The 17,224-nt window shown below is 38.6% G+C and overlaps 1 protein-coding gene across 3 annotated transcripts in view; it reads right to left on the bottom strand.

The window, feature by feature from the left end:
- TTC8 (tetratricopeptide repeat domain 8) overlaps positions 1-14,118 on the bottom strand; it is a 53,342-nt gene extending 39,224 nt beyond the window's left edge. For 2 of the 3 annotated variants that reach the window (XM_058567519.1, XM_058567517.1), the window contains exon 1: positions 13,954-14,118. In XM_058567519.1, coding sequence (XP_058423502.1) covers positions 13,954-14,067 — 114 coding nt within the window. In that variant the 5' untranslated portion in view covers positions 14,068-14,118. Of the gene's footprint in view, positions 1-268; positions 373-13,953 lie in introns of all 3 variants that reach the window. The other variant, XM_058567518.1, reaches the window with a different exon arrangement.
- Between the last annotated feature and the right edge of the window lie 3,106 nt (positions 14,119-17,224).

The raw sequence follows: 17,224 nt of genomic DNA, 5'->3' as shown, positions 1-17,224 counted from the left end.
GTTTTTGTACACAATAGCTATTCCAAAAATGTTGAATTGAACTAAAATCAATTTCTCTCAATTCCCAATAACTAATCAACACAGTCTTGGTTACTTTGTGATCTAGTCAGTAGAAAAACTGCTAGAAAGTAGGGGGAAAAAAATGCAAACGGTAATTAAAGAATCTGGAAAATATCAGCTTTGCTTTACCTTGAGCAGTTAGATGTAAAGGTGCACACAATTAAATACCTTGTTAAACATTTAAAACTGCTTTATTAGAAATGTTTACCTTCCTCCTTCATCACAGAATAGAAGCAGAGAACAATAAAGCTTGGTGTCCTGTGGAGGATTTGGGGAGACGGCAACTCTTGAGGCAGCAGCATAGAACTGACTCTATAGAAGAGAGGAAACAGCAGCAAGGGAAGCTTGGGGAGGGGTTAAGGCTCACCATACTAGGGATCTGGCTGTGAAGCAGGCTGAATGAAGGCAAAGAGACTGAGAGAGGAGCAGATGGGAGCTACAAGAGGTCCAAAAAGTCCTCACATAAAGAACTCGAGATGCATTCATTTAGCCAGTCCATATTTATTGAGCACCTCCTAACAACAAAGCAACGGGCTAGGTACTGAAAAGGAAACATGAGAAGATTAAAACATGGATCCTAATTTCCTCAACATGTCACTTATTGGATTAAATGACAGGGCAAAGCCGTGCACGATAGGTGACAAGTGCATGGTACAGAAAATAGTTTTATAGGAAATAGAAAGTAGAGATCCTTTTGTGGGCTAAAGTAACTGGAAAGCATATATAAAAAAATTTTTTTAAAGAAGAGAAAATCTTCATGCTTTCATTTTAATGGATTAAAGAAGGCTGTTTCCACAGTACATTTAGGTTCCTCAAGTGAAATTACATTTGGTTAGATGATTAGTTTTTTGGCTTGTACTTTTCTGGTTGAGGTTTATTGGATTCTTATTAGATAACTGAGAATAAAACGTTTCAAATGTTTTGTGTAAATTTAACACTATTGAACGAGCAGAATACAAATTCAAGAACTAATTTGTTTGTAAAAAAATCAGTTCCAGTTGGAACTGTATATAACTGTGGGAGCCATCGAAGTATAGAAACAATCTAAGATTTTCACTCATAAAAGATCAGGAAAGTCACATCTATACAGCTATTTGAATTTCAGTGTTATGGGGAAACATCTTGTAATAACAAAAATCTGGAGCACGCCATGAGAGGACAAAGAAAGGCACCTAGCTGCCTGGGGCTGGAGGGAAGGGTAGAAGAGAAGCGTGTGGCCCAGTGGCCAAGACAGGAGAGCGTATGCCAGGTAAAGCGAACAATAGGGCAAAGGCAGCACAGCTTGAGGGCTCACGGCATGTTTCAAAACTCCAGAAGAGTTTAGTTATGACTGAAGAATCAGGTTCAGATGCGGCAGCAGTCAGAGAGGAAGCTGGAGAAAAAGGCAACGGCAGATAATGGACCCTGTATGCCACAACGAGGTATATGGATGTTCATCCTGATGAGGAGGAGCTAACGAAGCTCCAGAAGTATGACTTGGAGTCCTGGTTAAATTGACTTTCTAAAAGTCAAGTTTTTATTATTGTAGTATCATTTATATAGCTGGGTATTCATTATCCATGCACATTTTTTTTTAACTATTTTCAGATCCATACTGTTATCTCATAGTCCATTCCATCATGCTTCTTGACATCCATCCTTCTACTAACCTCTCAAATATTAAGGAGGTGCAAATTTTTTTTTAGGCTAACCAAAACACAGGAAAGTAAATCCACTATTCCCTCCCCACCAAATGAATAAATGCCTCAGAAGCCAAATAGGAACATCTTTTTTAAAATTTTATTCCATAAGAATTCATTTTTTCAAAAAAATAGATCTATATTTGTTTCAGTTTCTAATTCTTAAGAAGCAGAAATGATGTAAATTTTTGATATTTAAAGATCTGTAATAATATCCACTTAAACCATTATTTAATTTTAAATTTCATAAGTATTTGAGAATATTCATCTTCCTGACTTTCTTTCTGTCCTAACAAAAAGTGACCTTGAAAATCACATATCACTGCTTGATTAAGCATCAGATTGTATTCAAAGAACTGCTCTCGGCAATGTGAACAATTCGTGGGATTTTAATGAAAACAGCAGATGGGGCTTTGGCTTTTTTTAAAAAATTAAAAATTTTATTTTGGAAGCAAACCAAGTATGTTTTACAGCCCTAAAATCCACTGCCTGTTTAAATTTTTTTAAAAAGTTCAATACTAATCAGTGATTAAAATAAAATGCATATCAAAGCACAGTGATCCCAAACTGCCCCTTGAATCTGAATAAAAACATAAATTGGTTTTATCAGATATGTTTAACTTGTTTGAATACCTATGTATCGAAAGTACTGTGAAATCGATAAAAATAATAGATGCTTAGAAACTCTTTTTAAGGGAAAAGCATAGATTCTCCCAATCTACATGAGTAATCATCACATCAATTATTTCCATTTTTATCGTGAAACATAACGCCATCTCATTCACCTACTGAGTTAGCCTACAGGACATTACTCTTGAGGCAAAAATCTGCCAGCTAACATTAGGAAAACATTGACTTACTTGTACTACCTTCTGTGAGGGTAATCCAATTTTAGTTATGAAAATAAACATATGAAAAGGTTAAAACTCTACTGACTGAATAAAATGTTTAAATTGTGCTGTTCCTCTTAAGATAGAATGAAAGGCCAGTAGTTTAAGGCATGTAAGAAACAATTTTGCTAAGTTACTATTAGAATAAAGCTACCAAAAGAACAGTCTGTCTAACCTGATTTTGACATCATGAGAATCAGTAACATTTGACACTCTGCCTACTCTATGAAAATGAAAACTTAGGCACAAAATATTGAGTTGTTGTAAAGCCTCATTTATCTTGAAGTTGTAAAAATGTGCAAAAGACGAAAGGCAAAAAGCATGAAGAGTGAGCTCAAAAGAATCCAGTCGGCCTTGTTTCCTTTTTATTCTTTTAGATCATTATCCAGGGGATAATTAGGTCCACAGTAACAGAACAGGAAAGTAATACTAAATACAGGTCCTTCATGAAGTCCCTGTGCCGGTTTGAAACTTTCCAATGCCACTTACAGTTTTAAAACCATACCAACAAAGCAAATTATTGATGTTTTAATTTAATTTTAATCAAAATCACTGAAAACAAAAAGCACATTACTTACTCTATTTATAATTTAGGTCCTTCTTAAATGACTTCTACATATATTTTGCAAAAAAATAGTTTTGCACCATCGATTTGGAAATCATGATTAGGAACATTCCAAAGACATGTCATCCTTTTAAAGAACAGAGTGCTACATTTTAACCTATTTACCAAGTTTGTTTAATACTACACAGGCCTCCATCAGAGTACTGTGTATATCGCTTTGTTTTAAAAGGTCTGATGATTACTCACGTGAACCCCATACGAGGTTCAAATTGTTTATTTACCTAAAAACCATTGTTAAAATTCTCTCACTTGGCAGGGCAAACACCTGGCAATATTTAAGCTCTCTGATTTACCGCTCTCTCTCACCCCTTCTCCTTATTCCCAGACTTACTGGAAACCCTGTTGGGCTAAAAGCTTGACTGGCCAGGAGTCCCCCTAACAGACCTCCTCTGCCTGGGCTCCCTCCCCACTCACTCGCTGTGTCTTATCCAGTTAGCAAATTAGCAGATCCCTCTGGCCACCTCCCATCTCTAACCAAGCTATTTGGTAGATGTGGCTGTCTGGCCAGTATCCCTTCCTTTCTTCCTCACTGTGGCAGGCACCTCTCTCTAAAGCCAAGCCCTTCCCAAGCAGAGCCAGCCTACTCTACTCAAGACATACTGTTCAGTCCATCAAGTCTGTTCAGACACCTGTGGCTCTGCTCACTTCTCAGCTCCCTTTCTAAGCCCCTGGTTCCCCTTCCCTCCTTCTTTATTTTTCTCATCCTTTGGTCAATATTGGTCATTTCTGTTTAAGCTCCAAGTCTTAATGAGTAGAGTGCATTAGTTCTACAAGGCTACCCATCCATAGACACAAAAGTGTTGGAAATATAATAGTTTACATAAGAAGGTAGAGAACGTCTGGTAGATATGGCTAATTTTATAACAGTACAAGTAGCTATGCAGCAAATTTTCTAATCTATAGCAACTAAGCAATAGTAATTAAAGTATCCTCTAAACTAAAGGTTGCGGCTAAACCTTTACCTGAAACACTGGCAATTCAGGATCTGGTTCCTGGAAAGCATTAAGGTAGTAAACATTTTTAAGAAATACAGTTTCTAAAATAAAAAGTCTTAATGACTAACCAACTATTTGTAGGTGAACTCAAACTCATTCAATAAAAATTAAAATATTAACTTTAATCTTTTTCCACAAGTGCTCTCAAGAGTTCTGTAAAACTCATATACACTGAAGAATGCTAAATTTTCTATGATCAGAAAATGCTAATTACTCTAACCACATTTAGAGCACAGAGAAGATATCTTAACTACCTGTTTAATGAAGACACAGTACCTCAGTATACCACATATACATACTGTGTGAAGACATATTATCTCAGCAAAACATACAAATGTATACCAAGGAAACATTTCTTTATATTCAAAAGTCAGTTCATAGTGGTTAAAACATTCACCCTTTACTCACTTGGGGAGGTGGAAGAGAATCCACATACTATAAACCCTTCTATTCCACATAAATATGATGGGATTAGTGGCTGAAGATAAGAAATTAATTCTGACTATAATGTCCTCTGAGAAATTTTTATAAACGGACTATGTAATATATATTAGTGCCAGGTATTGATAAACTCAGGGTTTTTTCTATCCAAATTAAATAGAAATCCATTGGTAAAAAAATCAGACTTATAACAAATTTATTTATAAAACATCTACACTTACATGTCTACAGTTAGCAGCCTTTGTTGAACACTTAATCTGCAGCATGCTTTATTGGGGAAGCTACTAAGAAACAGAAAAAGGAAAGAAAAAAAAGAACCTTGCTTTCCTTGCTTTCTAAAGCTCTAAAATCCAAAAAGAATACTCTAAATATTTTTTTAAGAATACATTACATGTGTAAGCAATGTGTAAACCATCTGGTGACCACTCAAGGATAAGCAATTTCTTTAGCATGACATGTGGTAGCAACATGAGAGGAAAACGCTAAGGTAGGCTAAAAGGTAAGGGCCCTAGAGGGTGGGATTTAGAGAATATTTGGCAATCAGCTGAACCGAACCCAAAACAGCAACTAAGAACACATAGCAATTGGGGGTTTCCAACTCCAGTGTGCATAAGAAATATCTGGAAAAAGTACAGATTTCCTAGATCCCACAGTCCTTACTTAGAGAAGCACACTGATACAGGCAATGAGACGACAGAAGTAACCCCTTTTGTTCTTTCTTCTATTTATTTGTATACATGTCTATCTGACCCATTATCTCATTTGAGTCTCATAACAACCATCTGAGGGAGGCAGGTAAGTGTTATAATCCACTTCACAGATAAGGAAATAAATTCAGAGATGTCATCTAATTTGCTCAAAGTCACACAAAGAAGCCAGAGCTCTTTCTTTTCAGTGCATCTTGGAGATAAAAAATGAGATTGAAGCAATAAGGCAGGATTGAAGGGAAAAGTGCAGGAGAGATATGAGATAAGTTTCATATAGAAAGGGGAAAAAAAAGTTTACCAGAGGTGATTGTAGACAATGCTTGAATAGGAAAAGAAAACAGCAAAAGGAGATAGAAGCCACTGATAGGAAGTAAAAGGTAGATGCCTGTTATTCTGCCAAGGGCAGGAAGATTCCTCCAGTGGCCCAAACTAAACCCAGCAGCTCAACCTCAGAGAGCTCTGTTCACTGACGAAGGCCTTTGTGCTCTCTCTGTCTCATGCTTCTTCCCCACAGGAATACATTTATAATTTACCATACAGGTAAAGAGCACGTAAGGAAATGATGTGAAATGAGAAGGTCAGAGAAGAAAAGGAGAGGCCTAGAGGATAGGAAGGTATAGAGACAGGTGAGGTTGTGTGGATGGAAGATGGAGATAAGGCCTTAACGGGAGTGAGACAGAGTGAGACAGACAACTCATAAATTCCACAGCATTTGCCTTGCATCCTTGGCACCCTTCTAGGCACTGAGAACATTCTATGGGGGAAGGCACATAGTTCAATAAATTACAATACAATGTGTTAAATGCTCTACTCAAGTTATGGACCAATTATGGAGGACTTAGATGGAAGGGAGAGTATAGATGACTTACATGGAGGGGAGAAAAGCAGAACATATGGGACATAAGAAGGGAGTCAGAGAAAAAGGAAAGAGATTATTCTGGAAATTATTGAGTGCCAATGATCTATGAGCTATATTCAACATCATTTTATCATCAGTTTCATTGGACACTTTACTCACAGATGCTTTCCAGATTACCAACAATCCTTTCAGAAAAATATAAACAACAGAATCCTACATGCAAATAGCTCTAGCTATGTAGACACAATGGTAGCTAACATTTTTGATCACTTACCGTGTACTAATGAACTTAACCTTCACAACAATCCTTTGAGGTAGGTATATTACCATTCTCATTTTACACATGAGAAAACTGTGAGGTCAAGTTGTACAGACACTATTTAAACCTAGACACTCTAGGGCAAGAGCATGCACTTTGCTGAGTATGTGAGATCACAGCAGGGCTGGAAAGCAGACTACTGTAGGGTATGGGGAGACCAAGGCCAGGTACGGCTGGTCTGGAGATCCATCAGGAGCAGCAAGATAGTGAAAGAAAAGAGTCCGGCTGTTTTAATTTAGAGACAGGGCAAAACTTGCTTAAAATCTCTGAGATCGGGCCGGCCCGGTGGCTTAGCGGTTAAGTGCGTGCGCTCCGCTGCTGGCTGCCTGGGTTCAGATCCCGGGTGCGCACTGACGCACCGCTTCTCCAGCCACGCTGAGGCCGAGTCCCACATACAGCAACTAGAAGGATGTGCAACTATGACATACAACTATCTACTGGGGCTTTGAGGGAAAAAATAAATAAATAAATAAAATTATAAAAAAAAAAAAATCTCTGAGATCGTCATCTTTGAGTCTCTCTCAAATATAGTTTTGTGATTTAAATTAATTCGCCCATAAAGGAACGACAGGTTATGTTCACTTGGTCTAGCGAATTATTTCCATGGGTATCAACACAGGTGAGCAGAACACCAGGCCCAGCCCTAGAGTCAGAAGACTGGGCTTGATCCTCAGGGAGCCACTTAGCTGCGTGATCTTGAACAAGTCATGAAACCTCCCTTACTCAGTCCTCGTCTCAAATTGGAGCAATAGTGCCTACTGTATAGGATAGTTTTAACAATAAAACCTTGCAATTTTAAGAACATTTCACAATTTTCAGAGTTCTTTCACACATACTATCATAGTTAATGAAGCATAAAGTGGTAGGACTTTCAACAAGAAGTATCAGTCACACAGAATTTCTTTATAAAAACATTTATATCATGAACAGAAAAGCACCAAACTCTATTAGTTCCCTTTTCAGAACTCAGAACTGACTCCCAGTTATGGCATATAAATTAAAACTTCCCTTTGAATCTCCTTCCAAGTGAGTGAGTAAGAGGACATGGAAAGTAGAGAGACACTGCCTAGAACCAGCAAACACTCATTAGCATCAACTTCAAGTCACATCACTTTGCTTCCTTGCTTCCTCCCCAGGGTACAGCTTTCTCTTAGGTTGCTGCCATTACTTTGGGGAATTAAATCTCCAGATAACTCTGAATGTGACTTCCTAATTGCCACCAATACTTACTCCAGCTAATGAGTCCATCAAGCTCTGCTCTTAAACTACCAAGTCATTATTCAGAATTTAGCAATAACAGGAAGGAAAAAAATGTAAGAGAACAGAGAAATGGATGGATTTCAGAAGGTTTAGGGAGATCTAGTGACCAAGTAGCCAAGTGGGAATGTAATCTGTATAATTCAGCAGGAATACAAATTCATCAAATGAACTGCTCCACAGAGTGTGGAATCAAAAGATTAAGTCTGGCTATAAGTCTCCATGGCCCCAAAGAGGAAATAAATGAGATAATCATACAGAAAGACGTTTTTAGGCTTGGATCACCAGATCATTGTCTCAACGGCTACTAACATACAGCTCACTGGGAAGCCCTGGTTCCCTGTCTTTCATCTAAGCCAGTGGCGTTCAGCCTTTTCTCTACTGTGAAACCATTTACAAGAACCCCCTCCTCTCTGCAACCTCTCTCATTATAAGCAGAGATTGAGGGTGGGGGAGGAGAACATGAATTACCTTCATTCTGATATACAGCTAACACTCCCACTCCTGGAATCACTGATCGTAATAATTTGAAAATCGATCAGAAATTTACCCCGTTAATAAAAGCATAGTGTCTTTTAAAAACCCCACTGCCTGAAAAACTTCCATGTTTCATGAACTGTTTAATTATAATGGAGCTAAAAACTCAGGACTGGTTTGAAAGTCATGAATCCGACATACGGAACACAAAGAACAGTAATCAGATTAGGCCGCTAATCAGGATGACCGACAAGAGCTGCGGAGGCGAGCCTTCCCTCTAGGTCATACCGCTGTGTGGAAGACCATTTCTCCCTTTTATATCATAACTTTTAACCACTTTTCAGTCATGATTTAAAGAACGCTTTGAAAAAAGACAATACCTCTCTATGAATTGCCTGTTCTTGCTGTATTTTATCAAGCAGGGGGAAACTATGACAAATTATCCAGTTATCCTTCTTAATTCTTAACAGATCAGAACCTTAATATCCTTAATATCACAGACCCTGCCCTCTGTTTCTCATCATTCTGCATCTGGGAAAAGCAGTTCAGAATTCATCTTCTTCAAGAACCCTTCCCCATTACCAAAGACCAGGTTATTACATTCAACTTACCCTTCAGGCCTTTTGTATCCAAATAAAAATGTATTACTCTAAGGAGACATGCTAGTCCATAGTATACCATTCCTCTTTGGCCAACCTGACTACCCTGACTTTGGCAAGAATCAAAATTAAATACAATCCAGATGTCCTAACAGAAAGAACAAGGCACTAATTAAATATTTTTGATGATACTATACCAAAATAGTATCTCTTAAAGGAAAAATAAATGTAGAAGAAATAGTCTTAGAGATGGGCTTCATCCCAAAAGGCTGACGTATCAGGACCGAAATGTTAATCTTTTTGAAGCACCCAGGACCAGCTTATAAGATTAAGAAATAATAAATCAATTTAGAGAGGTTGTCTTCATCTGGGAGAAAAATAAGCAAGACCAAAAGTGAAAATAAACATCAAAAACAAAAGCTATTTTTGTTCTGGGAGGAAAAAAAGCAAATGGATTCAAAAAAATGAATCCATTTGGCACTCAGAAGAAATATTTTCATTTCCTTGCTCTTCTATGTGTCCAGGCACCACTTCAAAGTCACTCATTTGTACTAAAATCAGTTTGGTGGCACAGGAATGGTAATTCAAAGAGCTGAAAAGAAAAAGTATTCTCCTTTGAAATGCAGAAGCCTCAAAAAAGTCCATGAGGCTAAAGGAGCACATGAAGATAAAGCAGCTAACTGTAGAGCTGAGGACCGTCTGCTTCCACTCTGATCAGATTTCTGTTAGCTTTTCATAAATTGCTAGTCTCTCCATCATTTAACTTCCTCCACTGAAACAATAAAAGCCCTGTAAGAAATACCAATGATGATAATTACTAGTAGAAACACTCTCCTGGAGGAGTCCAGGAAGAATTTTCTCAACTGATTAAAAAAACCTGACCCTCAAAATAAGAAATGAATTAAGCATGTCTATAATGCAATTACACTTATTTGAAAAGGTAAATGTACACGTAAGCACCTATAGTACCGAGCCAGCACTGATGGCCTAGTAGTTAAAGTTTGGTGCTCACCGCTTCGGCAGCCTGAGCTTACTTCCCGGGCGCAAAAATCACACCACTCGTCTGTCAGTTGCCATGCTGTGGCGGTGGCTCACACAGAAGAACTAGAATGACTTACAACTAGGATATACAACTATGTACTGGGGCTTTGGGGCTTGGAGGCTCTGGGGAGGAAAAAAAAAAAGAACCTATGGTCCTGAAAATTAAGGATGGGGAAAGGGAGAGACAAAGATCATCGGGCAACTAAGACGGTCTTCCTAAATAGAGGGGAAGCTGGCACATATGAATAATGCCATCAAAACACATGTATGAATATGATCAATGCACTCATTCAGCAAATACATAACGAGAGCCCCTGAGCGCCAGACTCTGTGCCATACCATACAGATCTGCCATTCTGGACTCATATTCTAAGGGAAGGAAAGAGAACCTGCAAGCTTTTAATCCAAGAAACCTCCTTCAGCTTCCTAAAGCTCTTCATTAACTGTATTGGCACTCTAACATAAATATTTTTAAGTTTTTTTAATTAATTAAGAGAAAGGTAAGATTTCTTCAAGCTTGGGGAAATCATACTGGAAAGTATTTCCAAAATGAAATAATTGGATACAACATACACAAATTGGTGCTAAGAAAAGCACACAGTGAAAAAGCATAGTGTTTAAAGTTTGGGTCCAAGAGTAAATAACATGAGTGAACCTGTAACATTTCAGAAGCCCTATCCAGGTAGCAAAAGCCCAGTTTGGTAAGGTAACATCAAGTTAAACTTCTATTCCTGGTGAAATGCTACTCATTGTTCTGGCAATATATATATATATATATAGTTCCTAATTAAATAAACTACCGCAGCAAGACAAATAAAAAGGAATAGAAAGGAAAAGAACATCATAAATTCTTCTAGATCCACTACTGATTCTCCTGGGTCTACTCTGATATTTGTAGGAGCTGAACACAACCACCTCTGCTCATAACAATAAAATAGTAACAAAGAATAACATTTTAAAAAACATTTCTATGGTATTAGAGATTAATTACGTATCACATCATGAAGTATTATTTCAAATCCACAATAAAGAAGACAATGGAATAGGCCACAACCTAACAAGACCTATTGCCATAATGATGTTAACCATGTCAAATGGTTAACCAATGACAACAGCAACACTTCCCAGTATGATCCTGTGTCTTTTTTTCTTCATTATCATTATCAAAATCAATGCCACCAAACATACCTTGTACCAAGTCAATCTTTCAAGAGGGCCAGAAGGCCTAATGGAAGCTGTATGAGAGGCCAAATAAAAAGATCCAAGCTCTTATCTCATTTAGCTGCTAATTTGGGAGATTTTTAAATGAAGTACTTAACTTGTTCATCCTATTCTTCCTAGGTAAAAGGAAAGAGGTCAAGAAGATATCCTCTACAGCCCCTTCTTAGCCATTAATAAAAACACTGCTGCTTTGCCTATGTATTTCCCAAAATGACATCTCCCTGGGATAACAAGGGAGATATCGGTACCTCTGACCCCCCAAAAATGAGCCAGTTAGTGGTCAAATAAGTTTCAGAACACTGTCTTAATCAAAATTAGGCAGATTTCCTTCCCAGGACTTCTCAGAGCCTTTAATCCAACTACAAAGACATGTCAAAATTCTTTACTTTTAGCTAAAATCTTGAAAAAGGCACAGATGGGAAATGTACTGGGAAAAGTTCAGAAACATTCAGTTTTGAAAAATTAGGCTACAAAGCACCTAAGAGGCAGCATAGCATAGACAAAGGGAATGGGCTTACCAGCTTTGTAACTTTGGACAAATTACTTCACCTTGCACCTCAGTGTGCTCAATCTGAAAAATGGGGGAAATAGTACTAACTTCCTAAAATAGCTGAGGATTACATGAGGTAACATATAAAACCATCTGAACGAAGCTTGACACAGAGTAAATACTCAATGAATATTAGCTATTGTTTTTGTTACCTACTTTGCAAGGTTATCCTAAGCATAGAAATACATATAATCTATAGAACTTATGTCTGGCAAGTAGTAAGCACTCGATAAAAAGTCATTGAATTGAACACATATAAAGTCCTGATAACAGTGCCTAGCACAGACTAAATCTAAATTCATAGGTGCAGTACTGAATGTCACTATGATAATATGTCATTCAGTTTACAGGGTCTTAACCATTAACAAAAACACTGCTGCTTTGCCTATAATAACATTTCCCCACATCTCCCTAGAATGATAACAACAAAGACATCTGACCCTTGCCCCTTGCCAAAAAAGGAATCAGTGGTCAAATAAGTTTCAGAACTATTGCATTAACCAAAATTAGGCAAAATTAAGTTTCTTTTCTTCGGGACTTCTCAGAGCCTTTAGTATGAATCTTGAACCTCTAAGAAGGGAATATACATTTCCCAAATGCATTTAATCAAGAAACTGTCTTCCACTAAGCAGCTCTTAGGACCTGTGTTTTGTGGAACACAGGATGGAAACTACCCTAACTCAACAGAAAAATGGAAAGAGTATGTAAAGTTCTTGCAAACCATTGTGCCTAGAACGTCTGGTACATCATAGGTTTATAACACCTTTTTGTTGTACAAATATAAAGGGGTCAATATTTTGTCACGGTTGCCAAACATATTTGATCACAGAGTCTTTTTTTTTTTTTTCGCTGAGGAAGATTCGTCCTGAGCTAACATCAGTGCCAGTCTTCCTCTATTTTTTAGTATGTGGGCCACCAGCACAACATGGCTGCTAACAGAGCAGTATAGGTCTGCGCCCAGGAACCAAACCAGGGCCACTCAAGCCGAGCACGCCAAAACTTAACCACTAGGCAACCAGGGCTGGCTCTTTTTTTTTTTGAGGAGCATCTGTGGGACTACTGTCCCAAGAAACACACTTGGAAAAATGTTTGTCTACAGAAACGTAGTCCTAGTAACTAATGTGAACTAACATGAACAGGACTGAGCTTAGTATTGCCAATAACACGGATTGTTCTAGGGGAGATACACTATCTTAAGGCCAAAATGTTCACCCCAACAGGTTATCCTCCATCCATTTGCTGGGAGCTAAGGCAGAGCCTAGTAACAGCGTTCACACTCATACCTCTGCTTATATAACTCCCCTCAATTTTCCTTTTTCTCTAACATCTCCCAGGCAACACCACTAGAGGAAAAGCTGGGAAACTAGAACTATATAGCTACATCCTGTATTTACTAGAAGTACTGACAAACTTCTACAGTTCTGCTCCCATTCTCCCTAACTATCCTTTTTGCCTCTTCCAGAAGCTACCTGCCCACCAAAGTTGTACCTCTCACACACATAGTATATGACCTTTTTCACTCCCTTTATTTAATATTTCACTTTTTTAGGAGAACAACAACTATTAGTGTAGTTTAAGTTCTATTTTAATCGATGCCATCATTCCTTCTTTTAGGGGGACTTGTTTCCCACCTCCCTCCTAATAATAAATCTATCTTTTCCTCTCCTAGATTTTCCTCTAACTTGTATCATTTGCCTCAATTTGCACGCATGTCCCAAAATCAAAGGCTCCTTCACTCGTGGACAACAGTCTTAAGATGAAGCGGAAGGATCACATGTTTGATCCAAAAAAAAAAAGGCAGCTATTTCAACAGGGGGTGGGAAGTTACAAATCTTTGTTTATACATAATTGTGTTAGAAATTAATAACGCACATGCAGCGAGCTTAAGAGCCCTTTCATATACAAGTATACATGAATTATCAAAGTTCCTACCCAATGTAAAATTCAGGGCTTTAAGTGTTCCTTTAAGTTAAAAGAAGGGGGCTGCACAAGTTTGAGGAGAGGGCGGTCACCGCACAGCACTTTTGGGTCCTGCAGGGACTGGGGGACGCCTGGGGCAGGGACCCGCCGGCCACGGCTCCAGGGAGTCTCGCTCCAGGTGCCTGTGCGGACCACACGGTCAACCTCGCCCTGGACCTTATTCCCCGGAGCCCCCACCCGGGGCTTGGGGACTCCCCCAGAGCCCTCTGCTTCATCGCCGGGATCCACAGGGCTGATGGGGTCCGCCCGGTACCTGGTCATAAGGGGACTTCTCCAGCATCTGCGTGCACAGATCAGCGCAGAGCTGGAACTTCCTGCGCCTAAAATAGCTCCAGGCCAGGAACAGCGGCTCCATTTCCGAGCCCATGGCGGCGGAGGACGGCCAGCAAAGGACCAAACCCCCTCCCAGGGAGAGGGGGGCAAGGAGCAAGGCGGCGTCCAGCTCTGCCCAGCAACGCGCGATGACAGGGGCTTTGCCAGAGAGGAGCCCGCATCGCGCCTGAGAACAGAAAAAAGAAAAACCACCGCAAGCAGAGCTCAGCTATAGGGCTTGCCAAACCTTAGCGGAAAAAATGTGTACTTTTAAAAGCTACATATTTCATTAATTTCAATAGGAAGGCACTGCCGCTAAATTAACAGGCAGTGACTTAGACACCTCCGACCGGGGTCCTCCATCCTCCCGGAGGAGGCGCGGTTGCCTAGCAGCCAAAAGCTCTACTTACTCTGCCAGTCAGGGAGAAGTCGTGGGTGTTGACTCTTCGCCCGGCCGTCACTGTCCTGCCCTTTCCCTTCACGCGTTCCTACCCCTATCACTTACCCTTCAGACTCTAAAAACACAAACATGAAAACAGCTTCTTCAATACCGTCCCGCCCATCAGAACCCAAAACCCTAAACCCTAAAACTCTCCAGTCTGTTTCTCGAAGTCCTTCTCACCGTATCCCAATGTCCGAATTGAAAGGAGCATTGGAGATTACTTAGTCCAATCTATTCACTTTACACTTGAGAAACTGAGATTGGCTCAGAGTAGAGAAATTATTTACCTAAGGTCGCATGGGATTAGGGAGCTGGACTAAATCTGGGTGACTACAGGCTGTTAATTCTGTTCGTTGATTTGACGATGCATAGGGATTCTGAATTATAAATTGGTGACATTTCTACCAAACAAGATAATGTATGCAAAAAATTTAAAAGGACCTTTTGGAACACCATATCCAAGCACTTGCTGTTTGTCAAATGTTTACTTGCGCAGAGTGATTTCTTCAGGCACAATTCTGACTTTCCTCCAGAGATTACACAGATGACATATCTTTAACGGTTATAAAGAGCAGTGTGACCGGGCTGAATACAAGTAGACTTCATTACGGAAGACTAGGATATCTTTTTTCCTTGCCTCCTTCCTACCACAGAGGAGAGGCAGAAGAGGAAAAATTAATACTGAAGAACTTTCTGATCAGGTCTAAATCTCCTGGATAGATAAGAAACGAACTGACAACAGCTCTTAGCAAAGATAAATCACTCACAGTTTTCTCAAACTACTAGGGTACCATAATGCATACATTATATTTAATCCAGATATCTACATCTTTTACGATTAACTCTACGATTTATTCGGATTTCAATATTTTTTCCCCTGATATCCTTTTCTATTCCAGGATTCCACTTTGGATACCGTATTACACTTAATCACTGTGTCTCCTTTGCCTCCTCTGGTCTGTGACAGTGTCTCAGGCTTTCCTTGTTTCCTTATTATGACCTTGACAGTTTTGAAGAGTGCTAGTCAAGTATTTTGTAGAATGGGGAGATTTTAAGAATAAATTCCATTCCTAGAGATTCTGACTTAAATGGTTTCACATAGGGCTGGGGCATCAGTATTTTTTTTGTTCCCCGGGTAATTCCAATGGGCAGCCAGGGTTGAACAACCACTGTGTTGAGTCTAAATGGTCTTGTGTATATTGAGACTATTGCCAACTTTCTAGACAGAAACAAGATTTTCATAAATAGGATAAATAAATACATACATATATATGTAAATAAACATGGGACAAAAAAGAGGCATTAAAATATTTTAGGAGCATATAATTCATCTTAGCTTCTTTCAGAAGGCAAATCTTTTTTTCTTTCAGAAAAGTCAAATGGATGAGGAAAACTGTAGTATACTTAACAAATTGTAGGATGTTGAGCATGTCCAAATATAGCATAAAATGTGCCTTTAAAAGGTTATAAACATTTATTTAATCATGTAAATATGTTTATAGTTGATTAATTTTATGAATGTATAGATAGACTTTGTTACATTTTTTATAATTTCTAATCCATAATGCAAAAACTATTATTTTTTTTAATGGTACGCTAGTAATAGGACACATAGTAGTTGTAACAGTTCCTAATGGGGGGAGTAGATAAGAATTACTAGGGCCATTTTCTTACTAGAGAAAATGAAGCATAGAGAAACAACCTAATCCCTTTGAAAGGGTCAGTTTCACAATCAGAGCTAGATCTCAGTTCATGGATCCTTATCTTTTGCTCTCTAGCAACTAGATATCTCTTGAGGTTAATTCGGTTTAAAATCAAATACTGAAGATAATGTAACTTTAAACACCAAAGGTTGAATTTCCTTAAATGTTAAATCAGAATTATTCAGACCATTTAAACTTAAGCCAAAAGAAAAGCAAAACTATAAAATGAGATATTCTCTTGGTCAACAAGTATTTGTGCCAGCCCTATGCTTGGTAATAAGAATGCAGAAATGAACAAGACAGATCTCCTGCCCCAAGGATACTTATACATAAAGTGTAGTTAGTGGAAAGACCGTTGGACTTGAGGTCTGACTTACTAGCTATGTTTTCTCGAGCAAATTAGGAATCAGTATAGGATGGTGATTAAGAAGTGGGTTCTGGAGCCAGATGTCCTATATTTGAGCCCGACTCTGCCATGCACTAAATGTGGGGACCTTGGGCAAGTGGTTTAATGGCCCTGTGGCTCTGATGTGTGCTTTATCCTCAATGTAATGTATGTTTGCTGTATTCTTTAAGAATTTTTGATTCTGCTTTAAAGGACAAGAAAAACAAATGGGATGGATGAAACTCATAAGAAATGTTAAGTTTAGGTAATATGTACATCATTAACCTATAGGACATGTTAAATACAGATAGAATAAATAGACCTGTATGTGTTAAAGGAAACAAATGAGAATGTTACTTGTAAGTACAGTCTTGCATCACTTAACTATGGGGATACGTTCTAAGAAATGTGTCGTTAGGCGATTTCGTCTTTGTGAGAACATCATAGAGTGTACTTACAATATGGTATAGCCTATTGCTCCTAGGCTACAAACCTGTACGGCATGTTACTGTACTGAATGCTGTATGCAACTGTAACATAATGGTACATATTTGTGTATCCAAACCTAGAAAAGATACAGTAAAAATATCGTATAAAAGATAAAAAGATGGTACACCTGTATAGGCCACTTTCTGTAAAAGGAGCTCGCAGGACTGGAAGTTGCTCTGGGTGAGTCACTGAG

Source organism: Diceros bicornis, chromosome 24, assembly GCF_020826845.1.
Source record: "Diceros bicornis minor isolate mBicDic1 chromosome 24, mDicBic1.mat.cur, whole genome shotgun sequence".
In the NCBI taxonomy this organism is placed as follows: Eukaryota; Metazoa; Chordata; class Mammalia; order Perissodactyla; family Rhinocerotidae; genus Diceros; species Diceros bicornis.
The sequence above is the reverse complement of the archived record's forward strand: the minus strand, read 5'-3'. Positions and strand labels throughout refer to the sequence as shown.